At 38.6% G+C, this 22,189-nt stretch overlaps 1 protein-coding gene across 3 annotated transcripts in view; it reads left to right on the top strand.

Annotated features, from left to right (window-relative positions):
- The window catches only part of FBXL20 (F-box and leucine rich repeat protein 20), a 103,861-nt gene extending 81,866 nt beyond the window's left edge, over positions 1 to 21,995 (top strand). For all 3 annotated transcript variants that reach the window (XM_041724965.1, XM_041724966.1, XM_041724967.1), the window contains 9 exons: positions 4,987 to 5,082; positions 6,980 to 7,106; positions 8,535 to 8,609; positions 11,469 to 11,599; positions 13,578 to 13,638; positions 14,969 to 15,013; positions 16,702 to 16,758; positions 18,200 to 18,412; positions 19,986 to 21,995. In XM_041724965.1, the coding sequence (XP_041580899.1) occupies positions 4,987 to 5,082; positions 6,980 to 7,106; positions 8,535 to 8,609; positions 11,469 to 11,599; positions 13,578 to 13,638; positions 14,969 to 15,013; positions 16,702 to 16,758; positions 18,200 to 18,412; positions 19,986 to 20,093 (913 nt within the window). In that variant the 3' untranslated portion in view covers positions 20,094 to 21,995. The remainder of the gene's footprint in view (positions 1 to 4,986; positions 5,083 to 6,979; positions 7,107 to 8,534; positions 8,610 to 11,468; positions 11,600 to 13,577; positions 13,639 to 14,968; positions 15,014 to 16,701; positions 16,759 to 18,199; positions 18,413 to 19,985) is intronic.
- Positions 21,996 to 22,189: the final 194 nt, after the last annotated feature.

The following is a 22,189-nucleotide window of genomic DNA, read 5'->3' as shown; positions in this document are numbered from 1 at the left end:
ATGCTTTCTCTCAAATCAACCAAATCTTAAAAAAAAAAAAAAAAAAAGAAAAGAAAAAAAGGAAATCTGCATCAATTTAGCTGAATAGTAAACTGTAAATGCACATATTGAGACCCCACAAAGTCAGTCAAAGAACATCTAATAAGGAAAGAACAATTACTGGAAAACTGTAAACTGAAAAATTAGCTCTCTGGCAAGAGCTAAAATAAGGCTGGGAGAAGTTCTGACTACCCTCAATGGGGAATACCTTGGGACATTTAATAAGCAACTTCAGAAACATCACACCTTGATAATAAAACTAGACTAGACCTGTCCCAATAAAGGTTAAAAGAAAAAAAATAGGGTCAAATTGATCCATAACTAATTCAGCTGTCTGCTAAGGTGAAATTCAACATTCTTTTTTTGCAGAAGGCAACAAAACCTAGACACTCAGCATACAGAATTTCTAGCATTCAGTGAAAATTACAGGCATGCAAAAAGGCATTAAATGATACCAGAAGAGGGATCCCTGGGTGGCGCAGCGGTTTGGCGCCTGCCTTTGGCCCGGGGCGCGATCCTGGAGACCCGGGATCGAATCCCACGTCGGGCTCCCGGTGCATGGAGCCTGCTTCTCCCTCTGCCTATGTCTCTGCTTCTCTCTCTCTCACTGTGTGCCTATCATAAATAAATAAAATTTAAAAAAAAAAAAAAAAACTTTAAAAAAAAAAAAAATGATACCAGAAGAAAAACTAGTCAATAGAAACAGACCCAGATGGGACGCCTGGGTGGCTCAGTGGTTAAGCATCTGCCTTCGGCCCAGGGCGTAATGCCAGAGTCCTGGGATCGAGTCCCACATTAGGCTTCCTGCATGGAGCCAGCTTCTCCCTATGTCTCTGCCCCTCTTTCTGTGTCTCTCATGAATCAATAAATAATATCTTTAAAAAAGAAAGAAATAGACCCAGAAATTATGATAGCGATTATAAAATTGACCAATAAATTTTATTTTTATTATTATTTTTTTAAAGATTTTATTTATTCATGAGAGAGAGAGAGGCAGAGGCAGAGACACAGGCAGAGGGAGAAGTAGGCTCAATGCAGGGAGGCTGACATGGGACTCGATCCTGGTCTCCAGGATCAGGCCCTGGGCTGAAGGCAGCACTAAACTGCTGAGCCCCCCGGGCTGCCCGACCAATAAATTTTAAACATAGCAAGTACAAATATGCTCTAGAATTTAAGAAAACCTAAAGATAATATAGACATTGAAGGATGAATAAGGAGATACTATTATAATCACTAATCATAGGAAACTTGGGGCAGTTATTATAAATATGAGATGATATAAACTTCAGGAAAAAATGTACATGAAAGATATTAAATAGTAAATGATAAGTAGACAAAAAAACAGTAAAGTTCTATACTTGAGCAGTATTGTCAATGAACTTGTCCTAATTGATACTTAACAAAATGCTATACCAGAGAGTACCAAAATAAACATTCTTTTCAAGTGCCCCTAGAGTATTCAGTGAGACACACTAAAATATGCTTTCAACGAACTTAGATTGAAATCATACTGAGTGAATTAAAGTAGAAATCTAGGGATCCCTGGGTGGCGCAGCGGTTTGGCGCCTGCCTTTGGCCCAGGGCGCGATCCTGGAGACCCGGGATCGAATCCCACATCAGGCTCCCGGTGCATGGAGCCTGCTTCTCCCTCCGCCTGTGTCTCTGCCTCTCTCTCTCTCTCTCTGTGACTATCATAAATAAATAAAAAATTTAAAAAAATAAAAATAAAGTAGAAATCTATAACATATATGGAAAATTTGAAGGTTAAATATCACCCTTCAGAATAATATGGGTCAAAGAATAGGTTACTAAGAACACTATAAAATATGTATTGCTGTGTGAAAATGAAAATACAACATTTGAAACTTGTGGACTGTACCAAAGGCAATACTTTAGAGAAAAATACAGTTTCAGATGTGTATGTTAGAAAAGAAAGGTTTAAAATCAGGGACTGGTGTGTGACTGGCTCAGTTGGTAGACTTTATACTAACAAATTAGACAATCGAGATGAAAGAGACAAATCCCTGGGAAGGCACAAATTACCAAATTTGACTTATTTAAGAAAAAAAAAAGCAATCTAAACAGATCCATAACAAGTTCAGTGCATAATTCAGAAGCATCCCATAAAGAAAAGCCCAGGCCAAGATGGGTTCACTGGTGAATTCCATCAAATATTTAAAAGACGAAATAATACCAATCTTCAAACTGATTCATAAAATGAAATAAGTACTTTATAACTCATTCTATGAAGCCAATGTTTTTCTCATACCAAAGACATTACAATAAAAGGGGATCTACTGATTGTTATCCCTCAGAAACAGAACTGCAAAAATACTTGACAAAGTGTTAACAAACTGAATCCAGTAATATATGAAAGGATTTTGAATCATAACCAAGTAAGATTTACCCAGAAATACAAGTGTGGCTTAATATCTGAAAATCAATTAATATAATATCTCAGTAATTAGTAGAATAAAGTAGAGGTCAGCAGACCTTCTGTACAGGGCCAGATAAGTAAATATTTTTAGGACTTTGTAGGCCATACAGTTAATCTGTCACAGCTACTCAACCCTGTCAGTGTTTTACAAAGGCAGCCATAGATTATACACAAACAAATAGACATAACTGTACTGAATAAAACTTTATTTCTGGACAGTGATATTTGAATTTCATATGATTTTCACATGTTGCAAACTATATCTTTTTATTTATTCATTCATAGAGACACAGAGAGAGAGAGAGGCAGAGACACAGGCAGAGGGAGAAGCAGGCTCCATGCAGAGAGCCTGACGTGGGACTCCATCCAGGGTCCCCAGGATCACGCCCTGGGCTGCAGGCGGCGCTAAACCGCTGCGCCATTGGGGCTGCCCCAAACTATATCTTTTAAAAAAAAAAAAAAAGTTTTTTCAACCATTTAAAACACCAAAACCATTCTTAACTTGTGAGACATATAAAAATAGGCAGCTGGTGAGATTTACTGCTGCCTGGAATAAAGGACAAAATCATATGATCATCTCAGTGCAATTGGTGGCCTCTAAAATGGCCCCCAAGTAACCCCTGCCTCCTACTACTCACAACCTTGTGTAATCTTTTCCCTTGAACGTGGGCTGGACCTAGTGACTCATTTCTAACAATAGAAGACTGCAAAAGAGATTGGATGTCACTTTGGAGATTAGGTTACCAGAAGACTGTGATTCTATCTTGCTGTGCTTTCTCTCAGGACTCTGGCTCTCGGGGGAGCAAGCTGCCCTGTTTTGAGTAGCCGTGTGGAGAGGGCCACGTGGCAAGGAACTGAGGTCTGGCCAACAGCCAGCAAGGACCTGAAACCTACCAAAAAACAAATGAGTGAGCTTAGAATTGGATCTTCTAAGGTCTGCCAGTAGCCACCTAAATAAGATTGGAAAGGAATTGGCACCTAGTTAACCTTTAGATGAATGCAACTGTGACCAATAGCTTAATTACAGCCTTGTGAGAGAGCCTGAGTCAGAGGCACTCTACTAAAGCTGCCTGTGCCTGTATTCCTGACCCTCAAAAACTGTGATAGTAAATGTTTTCTTGTTTTAAGCTGCTCAGTTTTGGGGTAATTTGTTTTAAGTAACAGTAGATCATTACTACATCAGCAGATACAGAAAAAATACATGACAAAATCCAACACTCATTCATAATTTAAAAATTCTCAACAAACTAGAAATAGAAGGGAGTTCACTCAATCTGATCAAAAGCATTTATGAAAAAACTTACTACCAACATCATACTTCTCAGTGAAAGACTAAGTCCTTTACCCTAACATCAGAAGCAAGGTGAGGATGTTATATGTCACCATTTCTATCAACATTCTGTTGGAGATTGTAGCCAATGCAAAAGGGGGGGTGGGCTGGGAGGCTCAGTTGGTTAAGTGGCTAACTCTTGATTTCAGCTTAGGTCAGGATCTCAGGTTTCTGGGATCAAGCCCCATGTTGGACTCTGGGCTTAGCGGGGAGTCTGCTTAAAGATTCTCTCTCTCTGCCTCTTTTTGCCCTTCCCCTTTGTTCTTGCTTGCTCACTCTCAAAAATCTTGTTTTTAAAAAAAAGTCATAAAGACAGGTAGTAATATTACATAACTTAGCTTGTTTGAGCCTTGATGCTGGTCCATCCTCAGTATACCTTGCAAAAATCCAGCCATTTCGTTACTGCCATGCAAAAAGTTATCTTGAGCAGAGATTTAAGTGAAAGAGCAGAGATGGGCACCTGGGTGGCACAGGGGTTGAGTGTCTGCCTGTGGCTCAGGGCGTGATCGGGATAGACTTCAGCATCAGGCTCCCTGTGGGGCCTCTGCCTCTCTCTGTGTGTCTCTCATGAATAAATAAATAATCTAAAAAAAAGAGTAGAGGGGCGCCTTGGTGGCTCGGCAGCGGTTGAGTGTCTTGCCTTCCCCTCGGTGTGGTCCCAGAGTCCCTGGGTCAAGTTCCACATCAGGCTCCCTGTGGGGAACCTGCTTCTCCTTCTGCCTATGTCTCTGTCTCTCTCTCTCTCTCTCTGTCTCTCACGAATGGATGAATAAAATCTTTAAAAATAATAATAAAGAGTCGAGATAGAGCTTTCATCTTCATGTTGCACCACGTGCTAGCAAGTACTAGCTAGCTTTCTGGTATTTTTGTATTTGCAAAATCCACATAGGTCTCCTGTGAGGACATAGGTAGTTTGCTGTTAAACATTTCCAAATGAGAATCAAGCACCATCATCACCTCATGCAGATTCTCCTATGCAGTACAGCCTTTCTTCTTTGTGAATGGCATCTGCCTCTTTCTCAGCAAGAAAGGTCTCAGAATTTATAACTGCTTTTATTTGGGGTATGGAAATTTTACAGTTCTTATGTACACACATATGTTTAATGAGAATCGTGTATGATTTACTGAAGATGTGTTCCTGTTTGCTTATTCATTATTTTTTCCTTTTTCCATTTTTCAGTACATGTACTAGCCTTAGCAAGTTCTGTTCCAAACTCAGGCACCTTGACTTGGCTTCCTGTACATCAATAACAAACATGTCTCTTAAAGCTCTGAGGTAAATTTCTTATAACAAGAATGTCCAGTAATCAGAACAAATACTGATTTTTTTTTTCATTTCAAATAACTGAAATAAAGTTGGAATTGAAGGAAACTGTTTTATGGATATGTACTATAGTTCAGAATAGATCTTCTGTTTTATCATTTGCCCAAATTACAGGACACATTCAGGGTAAAATGACTAGAGGTAACTAGGATTCTGAACAGACTGGTACAGTGTATCCATAAATGATTAGATTTCTATGAAGGTTTGATTCCCCCCCGCTCCCCAAAACGCCACATATCGTTATAGCTAGTGATTAAAGCAGCACTCTGTGGAGTCAGGTAATTGACAAATGTAACCCTTGTGAACTTTTCCTTATCATCTCATTGTGCTGTTGTTAGGATTAAACAGTATTATCATTGTTTGATAATATTAGGCCAAACCGTACAAAGTTGCCAGTGTTTAATAACAACTTTTGTCTTATAAAAATTACAGCTTTTTAAAGTATATTACGGAAGGTGTGCCTTAAGGAAGGTGAAATGTCCATTCTCTTTGTACCTTTACTTTTTTATCAGTCTTTTACAAGTTACTATAGTCCCATGTATTGGTTATGTTTCATGAGTAATAAAAATTAAGCTATTAAAAGAAGAAATGTAGGTTTAGTTAAGTATAAGTAACCTAGAAACGTGGCTTTTTCTAGACCTTCCTATGAATATTGAGTACATATGTATCGAAGTCCATTTGCCATGTAGGATAATAAGTAGGATAATACAACATTTATAGCTTATAAAATATTTTCACATAAATAATTTCATGTATTTAAAAACTATGTAAGGCGTATAGGACAGACATGTAATAGATAAGAAAATCTAAAACAACAACAACAACAAAAAAAGAAAATCTAAAACATTTTTGAATGCCAGGTAATGTGATTAACCTTGGAATGTCACTAAATAAGGTATTGTTACTGCCTATGAGCTGCTCAGAGTCTAGTAAGAGAAAAAATAATAAACATGTTGTTATATCATAGTGATAAGTGCTATTATAGAAGTGAGTGCATCCATTTGGGGAGAATATAGGCTATGGCTGATCTTAGATTAAGAGAAGTTCAGGCAGGATCCTAAAGGGACTTGCCTGAAGTCACACTGTTAATGTTGAAGAATGGACTTGAACAAGATCACCCACCTTCATTCTATAAAACAATTAAAGCAATATTTTCCACCTCCGCTTGGGATTCTTGCATAGCTCAAATGTGAAATCAAAGATGAAACTGGTATTTGATAGAAGGCAGAGATCAAACACAATATATCCTAAATTTAGTCTATGGAGACAGTACCCTAGAGACTTCAGAGATAAGGAAAATTTATGGATCCTGTATAATTTTTTAAATAATTTAAACATCTTCATTATTACTTTGACAAGTAATAGAATTATTTGATAAGGAATATGAATCTAAACCTCACTAATTACTCTGTTAACTTGACAGGTCACTTAATTCCTATTTCTTTCCCAGAGATGTTTTAAACATGTGTGATATGTGCAAAAAGAATATATTTACAAAGGATAAACCTCCACAACAATCTAATACATCTGAAAAACAGTATTGTGCTTTATGCTTGTTTAGCTGATTTGAGATGACATTCCTTTCAATTCTAATCACCACTTCCTTTTAATTCTGATTGCCATAGTGATAAAATCCCACATGAACTCCACCAGCGTTGATAAATATGCTTTTTTGTTGTTGTTGTGGGATTGCCTATATTATAAATCTATGTTAAGTAAATGTAATTATTCTTGTGGGAAAGCATGGAGCTGTAGCCTTTCCCTGACCTAAATAGCCAATAAAATGAGACTTTGGTGCCTTTGGAACTGAATTTAGTCATAAGTTTGTTTCATTTTGTTTTGTCCTCAGTGAGGGATGTCCACTGTTGGAGCAATTAAACATTTCCTGGTGTGACCAAGTAACCAAGGATGGCATCCAAGCACTAGTGAGAGGCTGTGGGGGTCTGAAGGCTTTATTCTTAAAAGGCTGCACACAGGTAATACTCCATGTCATGCCTGTAAATTTTAGAAGAACCAGGAACTTTGTAGGTAGCCCAAAGATGTTGGCTGAAGAAATATGTAGTTCTATATTATTGATAAAAAATACATGGTTACCGGGCAGCCTGGGTGGCTCAGCGGTTTAAGCACCTGCCTTCGGCCCAGGGCGTGATCCCGGAGTCCCAGGATCCAGTCCCACATCAGACTCCCTGCATGGAGCCTGCTCCTCCCTCTGCCTGTGCCTCTGTCTCTCTCTCTGTCTATCATGAATAAATAAATAAAATCTTAAAAAAAAAAATGGTTACCAAAAATTAAACTGTCTTCCATAGAGTAAAAAATATATATGAAAAGAGTTAACATCTGATGGAAGATAATTTCTAAGGGTAGGCGAGATGGGGAGATAAAATCTCACTGAGCATGCTCCATGGGCAGGAAGCATATTACACAATTTAATCTGAAAAGAAAACTTGCCATGTTGTCACTGCCTGAGACTGTGAACTGGAGAGGCAAGGAAGGCAGTCTTAGCAGTTTTCGCTAGTGGTTTAACTACCGGGTTAAATGTGCCAGCTATATAGATCCTACAATTCATAGTGTTGATGTTTACTTCCTGCCAGTCACATTACAAATTCCAACATATTTTGTCATTAAAAAGTTTACTGTTTTCCTATTTTACTGTGATAAAAATAAAGAGAGAGAGAGAGAGGAGTTGACATTGCAGCATTTGAAGGAAAAATCAAAAGTGAGTTTAGAAGTGACACAAAGTAGGGCTAGGCTCTTGTAACATTATTTTATTAATGGTTACTGAAACCATTCCTTGGATTTTGTTAAAAGGGCCTTTATTCCTTCACCATGGTGGGAGGAGTTCCATTGTTTGAGACAGAGCTTTGGAAGTAAAATTGCCTTAAAACAACAGCTTGAGCTTCTGGTTATTTATGGAATCCTGAAAAATATTGATTGGGATGCACCATTATAATCAATTACTTGCCATCTGTTCTCAGCACTGTATGCATGGCACTGATCTTCCAGCAGGAGATAAACCGGATTCCTTTCTCAGCTCCTGCTCCCAAAAGTTTCTTTTTAAAAAACTTTATATAGGAAGTATAGAAGTGTGAAAATTATTTTAGCTTCATAATCCCTGAGCAAAATGCTGTGAGGCATATTTATCAGAAGAAAAATCCATAAACATTAGGCAGTGTTTATCTTTTTCTTGATTTAGTGATTGTATGAATTTGATATGGTTGGAACTGATGAAAAATACTGATAGCCATACTAATGATATGAATTACACCTTTATGTGATCACAGCTTCTGGTTCATTGTTCCTTTGAAACTTGGTTGACTGTATTTAGAATGTATATATATATAGTCCTGAATCTTTATCCCTTGAAATGGTGTTTGTAATAATTTTTCTCTTTTTAATTTTTGTAGCTAGAAGATGAAGCTCTCAAGTACATAGGTGCACACTGTCCTGAACTGGTGACTTTGAACTTGCAGACTTGCTTAGTAAGCAGAACTTCCCACAATTCTTTTGTATTCAGTAATTCATTTCAGTAATATTTTGTAAGAGCTTCAGTCATCGAGATCAGTGGTTTTTCCCCCTCAGCCCTGGGGACACAGTAAACACACAGATGATTCTTTGCGTGCTTAATGATACTCCTGAGGGTTTTGACATAGGTAATAAAGATACCTCATGCAGAATTCCAAATAAGCAAACTATAACTCCACTCCTTTTCTTTTCTACTTTTAGAAGTGAATTATTCACAGACTTTAGTACTTAGAATATTTTTGGTAAATTAATTGCAGTCATGCCAATAAAATCTCAGTCATAACTATTGGGAACCACTGATCTAAACAGATGACAAGCAAAATGTACCCTCTAAATTATTTCCAAGTAGTATTTGTAGTTCACATTTGGCTTGTTTAGACTGTCAACTTTTGGTGGTCTATCCCCAAAGCCCTGCATTTTGCACATAGAATTTGCTGAAACTATTCAGGGTCCTAGAACATTGACAACAAATACACTTTTAGCTTTTCTCTCTTGTCTTAAAAATTACAAATATCTGTTGCCTTGGAATGAGAGCCTCTCATAGCAATGAAAAAAATTGATGAGGGTTTTCCTTGTTTTTGCTAAAACTTCTGCTCATTATACCCTCCCCTTCTTGTATGATCACCTGAAACTTAAGAGCATAGCGGTTGTTTAAAGGTGACACATAAAAGGCCACGTTTTGTGCAATTGAAGCAACCTCCCCATCCAGCCCTTAAGGGATGGTGCTGATAAATGATCTGCTTGGGAGGCCTCCTGAAGACTGAGTTTAAAGGAATGACATTCCTTTTAATTCTCATCACTGCTTACTTCTAATTCTGATTGCCATCGTTGCTCTCAGAATTTGCTTAATTTCATTTATGAAACTGAAATATTTGGCCTGACAGGAAGAGCTTACACAACTGTTATAAACATGAAACCAGGGGGATCCCTGGGTGGCGCAGCGGTTTGGCGCCTGCCTTTGGCCCAGGGCGCGATCCTGGAGACCCGGGATCGAATCCCACATCGGGCTCCCGGTGCATGGAGCCTGCTTCTCCCTCCGCCTGTGTCTCTGCCTCTCTCTCTCTCTCTCTGTGACTATCATAAATAAATAAAAAATTAAAAAAAAAAAAAAAACATGAAACCATCATCTTACAGTGATAGGAAAAAAATTGTTCTCAGGCATCTTTGGATTTTACACACACACACACACACACACACAGATAGACTCTGTATATATTTGTGTGGATATATGTTAAATACACATTTGCTCAACTATATAAATATATACATACCATACCTAACTCTGTTTTAGTTTCGTTTCCTTGATCCTTCCAGCAGACAGAAATCACAGCCAGTAATCATAAAGAACCAGTTCTATCATCTATTTTACTGTTTCCCTTCACCCAGATCTTAGAACATAAGTCATTCCTTCTGTAGAATGTGATGCAATGATTCTTATTCCTAAGACTTCACGTTTCTACCCAAAACTGTTGACATGACCGAAGTACATTCTTGGTCATTCTCTTTTTCTTGTCTAATTTGAAAACATAAAAGTTTGGTAAGTTTTATTTTAAAATCTGAAGAATTGTTACATAGGACTTTCTTCTTCAGTAATCCCTTATAGACTTGAAAACATTAAGAGGCAAAGAGCAATACAACCCTACAATATTTTCCCAATATTATGTGACACAAATTCTCGTTGACCTGATAAATATGCATGTTTATTGATTGCTGCCTCCCCTTTTACATTTCAGTTATCCTCATTTAGTAATAACTGCACATCATACTTGCATGGCACTTTTTTAGTTACTTCCACATGTGTTGATCCTTGTTAATTTATCCTCATGGATAAATCTTGTTTCTGCCTTAGCATCCCTTTTTTAAATCTGTATCTTGCTTCAGTTATACAATATTGAGAATATACTGATTTAAGCAGTGAATATTTAAAGCTTGATTTTTTTTTTTTCCCAGTTGTCCTGGCAACCTAAGGACACTCATTAAGCAGAGATGACAAGTGAGCTTTATTCTGAGGCTTACACAGAATTTGTGAATCTAGCAGGACAAATTGAAGTACTAATCATATCCAACATGTTAAGGTGTTTATTATAAGTGGCATCTTTTTTTTTTTAGCATAACATATTAGTGTGACCTTTTTTTTTTAGAATAATATAGAATTATATTTGAGTTGGATACAGATGTTTATCTCCATAAATTAGGGTGTTCTTTACATTATGCAACTAAGATAAATAAATGGAAAAAATGAAATGATCTGTTGTTGATATAAAGTTGCAACTGTCATCCACAGTTGTTTTATTTTTTCAGTAAGTTAATATCAGTGTCAATTTTGGACTTACAAATATGTTTGTACTGCTGTTTTTATCTATTTTCTAGGTTTTAAAGTAATTTAATTGAATCTACCCTATGATGTACCTCATGCTGTTCCCAGTCTCATTAGGTTAAAAGAATCTCATTAGCGCTTCTTCCATTTACACCAAAAATGAGCACACGGGTGGGGTGCATGGCGGTCTCAGTCTCGTGTGACTCCTGATCTCAGGGTCGTGAGTTCAAGACCCATGTTGGGCATGGAGTCTACTTAAAAAAAAGAAGGGAAAAAAAATGAGCAGATTCTCTCACAAAGTAAATCAAAAGGAACTGAAAATGAGGAACAAAGTGTGTTCATTTTCTTTTAGGTCTGCTACTTGATTAATATTGGATCTGTTTTTTTTTTTTTTTTTTTTCTTTTTGGTGCTTATTTTCAGAGATAACATTTTTTTCCCTTATTTTTCTTCTGCTAAGTTACTAATATCTATGGGGGGTTTTTTGCTCTTATTTTTTAGCAAATCACAGATGAAGGTCTCATTACTATATGCAGAGGGTGCCATAAGTTACAGTCCCTCTGTGCCTCCGGCTGCTCCAACATCACAGATGCCATCCTGAATGCTCTAGGTCAGAACTGTCCACGGCTTAGGTAAACATTTCTTGTTTAGCTCAAAAAATCTGGGGAAAGGAACAAAGACATTCTTCACCCAAATTTATCTCTTGGAACTTTGATATTTTTAAGGTAGACACTACAAGGCTGCTGCCCTTTTAGATGCTCACCTGCTTGCTTTGTACCTCATTTAATTACATGTAATTGGCTTAAACCAAGGGGTGATAGCCCCCATTTCCTGTTTCTTGCTATCCATAGTAGAATAAAATTAACATTTTATTTCATTACTTGAGAAATGAAATAAAGGCATTTTATTTTCTCTTCTTAATACTTTCATATAATTTCTTTCTGGAGAAAGTTCTTAAGGGCCTACCCTGTGGTTATTTGTTGTGGTAATGATGCCAGATACATAGTTAAGTATTTAAAAAGAAAAAACAGCCCTGCAAGAAAACTTCCTTTGTGCTTATAGTCTTTTAGAGCAAGCCTTATTTCTCTATGTTTCCTCCTCTTTGTCTAAATATAGGATTGGCTGAATATTTACCAAGAATGCCATGTTAGCATGCATATGGTTTCAAACCCATATTGGTTTTATAAAAGCACACAACATGCTGTTTTGTAATAAATAGGCATGATCCCCATATACCTTTTTTGTTTTTATAACAGAACCTTTATTGTACTTAACATGTTAGATATGTTAACCATTGTTTTAAGTGATTTGCAAATATTAATTCATTCAGTCCTCAAAATAGCATGTAAGCACTGTTACTATCTCTGTTACAGATGAGAAAACTAAAGCACAGAGCAGTCAGGTAACCTGTTCAAGGTCTCACAGCTAGTGAGTTCAGGAGCAAGGATTCAAACCCAGGCAGTCTGGCTCCAGAACCCAGGAAACCACATATAATAATCATTATAAACCCATATAACTTTATTAAAGCTTTTGATTATCACCTGGCTAGGGGCCTAACCATAATTATTAAAAGAAAATTTAATTTGCCTAGATTATCAAAACTCCTTGATTGATCATAGACTTGGTCAAAATTAAGGCTTGGAGCTGAGCAGGTAGCCAGACTCCTCACTAAGAATATTACACATTACCTTTTTCTCTTTTAAAGAGAGGAGTGTTCAGCTCCTTACTCCTTCGTGGTTTATTTTATTGTTCGAACACAACGATTCTCAAACATAATCAAAAGTTAGGTTTCAGTCAGATCACGCTTTCCCATTAAATATCCGTTTCTAATTGATTGTTAGTTAATAATTATTTCTTTTACTGTAGCTTTGTTTCAGCTCACATAGTAAGCAATTTGTAAGCAAACATAAAAATGTTCTTTGGTACTATCATGCAGACGCCACCAAACTTTTCACAGAAAAGAGCTACTTTTGATCCTGGTCCTGTGGTTGGGCTTTCGGTTGGTGTTCAGCAGTCCCTGAGGAGGAAGGAGGCTGCCAGCTCAGCCCTGCTCTGCCCTGGGCCTCCCTGAGAGCCTGTGGGCAGAGGCAGGAAGCTTAAGGGCATTTTTTCATAAGTATGGAATTTCATACTTGGGACAGGACTGTAATTAACAGTCCCGTCATACATTTTTAAAAGCTATTTAAATCTGAGTGAACCTACATGTAAAATAGGGAAAGAGAATAATTTACTTGAGCAACAGATTAATTGAAACAGAATATTTATCTCCATTTCCTTTGGTTTCTAGGAGCAGGCTGCCCTCTGGGGGTTAGCAGTATGCCATCAAGAAGGCTTTTAAGTGCGTTTTTCATGCATTTTGGCATTAAATACAAGCTTCTATTATATTCTTCTGATTGCATCACCCTGAAATGTGCTATTTACAGGACCACTTTATGATGACTCCATGAAAATGAATGGCAAGATCTGTATACACTTGGCTGTTAATGTCACTATATCATGCAGTGCTTAGGGAACAGGAGGTTGTTTTCTTAATTTCTTGCTGTTTTAATAAACCCAGTTTTCAGGGAACACAGGATTGACTTTCACTTTTGTGTTGTATTTTTTTAACAGAATATTAGAAGTGGCAAGGTGTTCTCAATTAACAGATGTAGGCTTTACCACTCTGGCCAGGGTAAGTATTTTCTCCTGGTCCTGTAGGTTTGGTGTGGGAATTTTTTTTTTTTTTTTTTTTCCCAGAACAGTGAGCAATGAGGGAAAATTGGAATGACAGTAGAATTGAGGGTGTGGGATATGAGGGAACTTCTCTGGCAGGTATGCCTGAGCATTCTTGTGCTGCAGCTATAAGCCTGTATAACACAAACTACTCTGGAAACATAGCCATGCTTTAGAGAACATGATGCTCCTTCATGAGACTTGATTTGCCACATTTTCATTAAATGGTAAATTACACAGGGCCTTCCTAATGCTTCATGAAAAAAAATCTTTCTTGGTTATTTGGTATGCGACTGGTGGGGGAGAGTAACGTTGAAAGAAACATAGAAGCCTGAGTTTAAATGGAGATTGTTTGAGGCATCTGGGTGGCTCAGTTGGTTGTGTCTGCCTTCCACTCAGGTCATGGGATCGAGCCCTGCATCGGGCTCCCTGCTCAGAGGGAAGCCTGCTTTTCCCTCTCCCGCTCCCCCTGCTTATGTTCTCTCTCTCTCTCTCTATCAAATAAATGAAAACTTTAGAAAGTGAATAAAAAATAAAATTATGCTGTCTTTAAGCAGTATAATGGAATATAAGAAGGAACATTTGCTTTCATGCAGATTGGTGGAATACTAATGGGTGAGGGGCAGCATGTGGCATAACTAAATGAGGACACAAAGCTTACCTTCCATTCTTCCAAAGAAATAGTTTTCATTAAATTATTTACAGTTGGAAGGATCTGTATTAACTTGGTATTAATGTTCAGAAAATTTATTCCCTTGGACTTGTAAGAGACTAGATAGATATTTCAAATGTAGAATAACTGAGAAATTTCCACTGTGATCAAGGCCTTTTAAAATGTGTTAATGGGGGACGCCTGGGTAGCTTAGCAGTTGAGCATCTGCCTTCAGGTCAGGGTGTGATCCTGGGTCCGGAGATCAAGTCCTACATCGGGCTCCTTATAAGGACCCTGCTTCTCCCTCGGCCTTTGTCTCTGCCCCTCTCTGTTTGTCTCTCATGAATAAAATAAATCAGATCTTTTAAAAATAATATAATAATAAATAAATAAATAAATAAATAAATAAATAAATAAATAAATAAAATGTGTTAATGGACTAAGGCAGAAAGTGACATTAGAGTGACACCAACTCTGAAACGTAAGATTTTTGCATTCATTCATGGGAGACATGAATGGGAGACCCCAGGATCACGCCCCGAGCCAAAGGCAGACAATCAACTGCTGAGCCACCCAGGCATCCCTTTTCCCGTGTTTTAAGTGTTGGTGCTGTAATGTTTCGTTTTATTTTCTGTAGAATTGCCATGAGCTTGAAAAGATGGACCTGGAAGAGTGTGTTCAGGTAAGAGTGTGGATTTTTACTCAAAAATACTATATGATAGGGCACCTGGGTGGCTCAGTTGGTTAGGCATTGGACTCTTGGATTTGGCTCAAAGTCATGATATCAAGTCCTGCTTGGTCTCTGTGCTCAGCAGGGAGTCTGCTTGAGATTCTCTCTCTCCCCCTTTGCCCCCCCCACCCCACTTGCACTCTCTCTTTCTCTCTCTCTCTCTCTCAAATAAATAAATCTTATTAAAAAAAAAAGGAGAGAGAGAGAGATACAGTATGGTAGAAACTTACAGAAAAGAAAAAACTTATATAATACAGGTACATGAAAACGTTCAGTTCTCTACCCTAATGTAGTGTCTGGCAGCACTGCTGACTCCATTTATTGAGGTGTCCTCCAGGCTTCCTAGGCAGAAGTACTCATGGTATATGTGGTAAGGAAGTAGGAAAATACATGCCATCGGTAAGGTTACCAGTGGAAAGAAAGCAAGCCCAAGCATTCAGACCATAAAGATATTAAAATGTTTCCTTAGACCTATAGGGTTATAATACTAAGAAATAATTAAAGCCCCATCACATTGATAATATGGCACTGCCCTTTTTTAAAAAAATGATAAAGATATTCCTAGTAACTATAGAAGTTAATTTTTTCTAAATTACTTATTATCCAGACACCACTTAGCAACTGTTCTTACTAAATTAAAACTTACTGGGATGCCTGAATGGCTCAGCAGTTGAGTGTCTACCTTTGGCTCGGGGCATGATCCCAGGATTCCAGGATCGAGTCCCACATCAGGCTCCCTGCATGGAGCCTGCTTCTCCCTTTGCCTGTGTCTTTGCCTATCTCTTTCAGTGTCTCTCATGAATAAATAAATAAAATCTTTAAAAAATAAAAATAAAATAATAAATTAAAACTTACTGACATCCATCTATCTCTTGCACATGCCTGAGTGTCCTCTGTGTCCTCTCTGGTGTTTCTCCTGAGTGATATGCATGTGCCTTGCATTTTCCACCATTTCTTAGCCCCTGTGAAGCTATGTACATTATAATCATCATCATCATTTCAGAGTAAGAGAAGCATTTGTAAAGAAGCACTGATTTACTTTCCAGCCTAAGATAACTATAAAAGACTGTTCTTCCTTCAAGAGTTCCTCCTTCTAAAAAAAAAAAAAAGAGTTCCTCCTTCTATGAACTATGTTCATAGTTGACTCAGATTCCAGCAGCCCCTTTTCTGCCACCTTCAGGAAAATACCTGACTCCCAGGTTATCAAATCAGAGTTGTGACATGGCTTATAAAATATAGGATAAATATATATTCTTAAAAATTTGAGGATATTCCCACATTAATTTTTTTTATGGAGTAGTGTCTTCTTATTCTTTTCTCTGGTAGTCCTAAGGTGGTAAAACAAAGTCCAGTAGGTAGAAGTTACAAGGGGACAGATTTTCATTCATTTCAAAAACAAAAGATTTTTCAACAGACTTGTTCAAAGATGAAGACTACAGATGACTAGATATGTTCAAACCTGCCTGGATAGGTTCTCAAAGAACAGGTTCAAGTAGCAAATAGGATTTCAATCTTAAGATTCTGTTATTTTATGATTAATATCAGGATACCAGTTTAGAATACAATGTATTCAAGAATGAGGTACAGCCGTGAAGCTTTTTTGGAATTATACCTATAATAAACTTATGTGTTTCTTTCAGATAACAGATAGCACATTAATCCAACTTTCTATACACTGTCCTCGACTTCAAGTATTGGTAAGTTTGACTTTTTAAAAGTTTTATGTGTTCATTGGATTTAGTCAAAACCTAGCTCTTATTTTCTTCTTGGTGTCTGGCTACCATTTTGGGGAAAACATATTTCTACAAGTTGCCAACTTATAGAGGACCAAGGATTATGTACTTGGAGATAGAAAAGTGACATGGAGAATATGAGTTCTCTCTCCCACATGAATTACTCTTAACCCTGAAGGATGTTCAACTTCAGAGATCCAGGGGCACCTGGGTGGCTCAGTGGAGAGTCTGCTGCTTCTTCTCCCGCTCCCCCTGCTTATGCATTCCCTCTCTCCTGTCGAATAAATAAATAAAAATTTAAATAAATCTCAAAGATCCAGGAGACAAGGTGGCCCAAAATACAGTTTCCTTCAGCCTGACATTAAATGGTACTGTAAAACAGAATTAGTCATGGCTTTACTGGGGGTGTTCTCTGTTACTGTTTCCAGTAACACTGTGGGAAAACATTCTGCTTAACTATTTTGTGTCCAGGCTCATTTTTTGTGTGTATTTGATGACATATTACTACCCAGAATTGGGACAAGGTGTTCTGAGTTTCACATGGAGGAACCAGGGTTTTAAGGAAAATTGATAAAGAGGTTATGTGAAGAGATGACCACACTTAACAGGTGTAGGAATCATCTTCAGTTAGTTAACTATTTTGGCATTTCTCTGTATCAGGTATTCAGTGTTTAGTCCAAATTCCAGAAAATCGTGTTCAAGAAAAGCTTGAACCCCTCTTGTCCCTGTAGAAAAGTGTTAATTTGTATGTGGGGGTGGATATCGTATCTTGTTCAGGAACTGTTTTCAGTCATTGCATGAATTCACACAGTATGTTTAGAATCACACACAGAAGGGGCAGCCCCAGTGGCGCAGCAGTTTGGCGCCTCCTGCAGCCTGGGGTGTGATCCTGGAAACCCGGGATCAAGTCCCACATCGGGCTCCCTGCATGGAGCCTGCTTTTCCCTCTGCCTGTGTCTCTGCCTCTCTCTCTGTGTCTATGAATAAATAAAATCTTTAAAAAAAAAAAAAAAAGAATCACACACAGAGGAACATCTGGGTGGCTCAGTGGTTGAATGTCCGACTCGATTTTGACTCAGGCCATGATCTCAAAGTTGTAGGATCGAGCCCTGCATCAGGCTCCACACCAGGCATGGAGCCTACTTAAGATTCTGCTTCTCCCTTTCCCTCTGCCCCTTCTCCCCCACAAAAAAAGAGTCACACACAAAAATGTCAGTATTGATTGTCAAAAGCAGAAACCCAGCAACTCTAGTTTGCTTTCTTCATTTCACCATATAGATCTTGTGATGGCTTCGTATACATCACAGTCCAACCCAGAAGGTTTCCTTTCTGCTGTACACAGGCCAGTGGCTAGAAGAATGACACGAGATGTTTCAGTGTCCTTCCTTGCTCTATTTGGCTGCAGAGTCTGTCTCACTGTGAGCTGATCACAGACGATGGAATTCGTCACCTGGGGAATGGGGCCTGCGCCCATGACCAGCTGGAGGTGATTGAACTGGACAACTGCCCGCTAATCACAGATGCTTCCCTGGAGCACTTGAAGAGTTGTCACAGCCTTGAGCGGATAGAACTCTATGACTGCCAGCAAATCACACGGGCTGGGATCAAGAGACTCAGGGTAAAGATGGCTGCACACTCTCCAGCTCTGTGCTCTCAGCACCTTTCCTTCTTTATTTTTTCCTGTCCTCCATTTCCTTTTTGTTTGTGTTTGCCTTTGTTTTAGATTTAGATTTCTGTGATTTTTATATTTACTTGGACATTTAGCAAAGAGGAAAAAAAAATGGAGAGCAAACCTAAGGGTAGATAGTTTTTACCTGTTGTTCCAGATGGAAATTTAGTGTGAAAATATTCACTGAGGGGAAGAAAGTAGGTCTCCTCCCAGCAGAGTCTCTCCTGTAATGTCCAAGGCTTAATAACATACCCAGAGTCAAAAACACATGCCAGATTCAGGAAAGAAAGGAATAACATAAAATATTGAGTTAAATGGGATTTAAGAATTTAATTTGAAAAAAAAAGAATTTAATTTGTATTTCCTTTCACATCAAACCCTTTTGCTGGGCTTCTTATTTTTTTTAAGACAACAAGTGTATTAAGTAGGTTTTTTTTTTTTTTTAATCTTTTCTTTTAGCCCCCATCCTCTATACTAAAGAGACCCATGGATAGTCAAATGGAAGGCAGGTTGCCAGCAAGGAGGTTATAAAAGGATGGATGAATCTCTATGTTAGGTTATTCACTTCAACAGAACAGATTTATTGGAACATCTGCTTCATACCTGCTGTGGGAAAGGCACTGTGCTTAGTGAGCCCCTTACAACCAGTGTCTACAAACATTCATGTTGGCCATATGGCATCTGACTCATAAAGGAGCACCAAATCTCATCTTGAGTTCCAGTTGACCTTTGTTCTTCCTCTTCCTTCTGACCTAGAAGACTGAGAGCATAACTGCAGTGGGGAGGCCTTGCAGCCATGTTCCCTTTACACTGAAAGAGGAGAACCACAGGCCAACCAAAGCCTCTTCCGTGGACTCCTTACAGTAGGGTTCCTAGACTTGCCTGGTTGTGCAGAATCTCTTCCATCTTTGAGTCCTCAAGACTTTTTATCTGTTCTTCAAATAATCAGTACATTTCCATTTTAATTTAGCCATTTATGTCTGGACTATTAAGTTCCGTAAGAGTGGGATCTCCATGTTGACCATCTTTATACCCCCTAGATAACTAGCACAGTGCCTTGAGTATTGTAGGAATTCAGAAGCTATTTACGTAGTAAAAACTAGCAGCGTGTTGTTAAAAGAGGATAATGAGGTTTTTAAGGAAATATCAGAAGAAACATTGTCCACAATGACTTGGAAAAAATTATTTTAAGCTTGAATAATTTCTTTCAACTTTGGGAATCCAATTAGCGATCCCTTTGGGACAGCTTAAGAGATTAGTTTGAAGCTTTTCCCCAGTTTTATTATTAAAAAGCAGGTACCAAAGTTATGTGAGCCTCTTAGTCATTTAGAATAACCTGAAATGCTACAAAGCAGAACCCAGGCCTCTCAACATCCTGACTGGTACTCAGCCTCTGCCTCGCTCTCATGTTCACTCAGCCCCTGTGGTTTGTCGGTTTTTTTTTTTTTTTTTTTTTCTGAAAAGCAACATTGCTCTTTCTGTTTAAGCCCTCTCTCTCAGTAATGTTTCTGTCTTGTTTCAGACCCATTTGCCCAATATTAAAGTCCACGCCTACTTCGCACCTGTCACTCCACCCCCATCAGTAGGGGGCAGCAGACAGCGATTCTGCAGATGCTGCATCATCCTATGACAATGGAGGTGGTCAACCTTGGTGAACTGAGTATTTAATGACACTTCTAGAGTTACAATGGAGTCTCCAGCGGAAGCAACCCCAGTGTTCTGGGCAAGGGTTATCAAGTGAGGGCAGCGTCCAGATCCCCAGAGCCACACATAACATGCATACCCACCCTCACCTCCATCCATTCAAGTTCTGTGACCAGGGGACTGAAGCCCATGCTGGCTTTATCATGTGGTTTGGTAAAACTTAACCATTCCCAGTGGACATGCCAAGAAGAAAATAGTAGGCAAGGTGGAGGGAAGGGGGCATTCCAGCAAACCCAGCGTTACTGCTCCTGCAGTTTCTTCATTTTGTGAAGGGGTTTCTCTGGTGGTTTTGGAACAGCAGCTGCAGTCCTCCAGGGTCAAGGAAAGCATAGAAAAACAATATCTGTTGTATCCAGGGACCAGAAAGAAAATTTCTTTGCATCCTCTAAATGGTAGCCATCCATCAGGAGATGACTACAGAGCTTCTGTGCTTCCTTGTCCCTAAGCCAACATGCCGAGCATGCTCACCAAGAAGGCTCATCCATTCCTCCTCCTATGTTCTCAGTATTTGGCCCAGAGGTTTCCCAAGTGGTTGCCCCGAAATCGCTGTGGTCCAAATGTGATGACTTACTCAAATTGTCACTGTCTGTAGCACACTTTGCACACCTGTCTTCCATTCTTTGTCGCTCCCTCCTGCATTCTGGCTCCATCTGTTCACCTGTTCATTGTCCGCTTACTCACACTCAGTTGTTACTCTTTTGCCGTTGTTGTGTTTACAGTGTGCATTTGGGATGATTAGTTGGGGTTACCAAACATTTTTAAAAGAGACATTATCAATAAATATTTTTTTAATTCTAAATTTTATCATTAGGGGACCCTGCCTGAATCTTTGCCAGTCTGAAGGGAAACCATAATAAAAACAAGAAATGTTATAAGAAGAAATTGAGCTAAAACTATTTTGATGAAAACAAACGTTGCCTTTTGGTTTCTGTTCTACTTTGTGATATATGATAATACGCATGATAGGCCCAGTATTCTCCCTGCACATTTTTCCTTCCATCAGACACCACTAACTTAATAAGGGAAGAGAAATGTGTTACTAGTAAACAGTGGAATGGTGAATCCCAAAACTGAGCTGAAAGCCCCCCAACCCAAGTTCAGACAGGTCGTATGTTCACTGGAATCTGAGTGTGAGCAGTAGCATCCCTGATTTGTGTCTGTGAGGTGGTTTTGCTATAGCAGGAACGCTACTAGAGTTGCTATGCAGTCTAGCTGGTCAGTTTCTCTTTTTTCCCCCCTGTTCCAGCCTACCAGGGATAGAAGAATGACCCTAGAACAGCTGGTCAACCGTATGTCAGTGTTGATGGTCTATCTCGAATGTTGGCACCATGAAGGACCAGAACCATTTCAAAACCTGTCAACCTTCTCTCTCTTGTGCTCCAGACTTCCCATGAATGAAATGCAGGGATAACCAGGTGAACACTTTGGGGCCGGAGAAAGAAAACATTGAAAAGGAGAAGGGTGTTCAGTGTCTCTGCTGAGCATGGTCAGCAGAGCTGAAGGCAGGTATTCAGTGACCATGACTCAGAGTCAAGGAAGAGGCTTCCTTATCTTATGCCCAAAAAAAAGTCATAAAGGATGAGGGAAATAAAATGAGTTTCTGAAGTACAAGAAGTAGATTTAAATCTAAACCCCAAAGTTAGAAACTTTGTGTGATATTTAATAGGACAACTTTCTTCTTTTGGAGGAGGGGGGTATTTTAGGACATTATTGTGCAGTCCCTCATGATCTTCTACATGATCCAGGCTGTTAAAAGGCTTGTTATAACACTGCAGGTGCTGGCTCTACCAGCATATGTAGGAATAAAGTATGACTTCTTTCTCCACAAGCAATTTGATGAAAGAGTGCTAGAAATCTGTACTATCCAGCATTATTTCGCATGTTAAATTTATTTTAAATCCAAATCCAATTTTATTATTCCCTTGTAAAAGCTCAAATTACTTTTATTTTTCCTTCCCCCTTCTCCTTACCCTCTTTCTAAATTATCACATGAGGAATATACTTAAAAGAATTTTTTGAGTA

The sequence above is a fragment of the Vulpes lagopus genome, chromosome 12 (assembly GCF_018345385.1).
Source record: "Vulpes lagopus strain Blue_001 chromosome 12, ASM1834538v1, whole genome shotgun sequence".
NCBI classification, from domain to species: Eukaryota; Metazoa; Chordata; class Mammalia; order Carnivora; family Canidae; genus Vulpes; species Vulpes lagopus.
The sequence above is the reverse complement of the archived record's forward strand: the minus strand, read 5'-3'. Positions and strand labels throughout refer to the sequence as shown.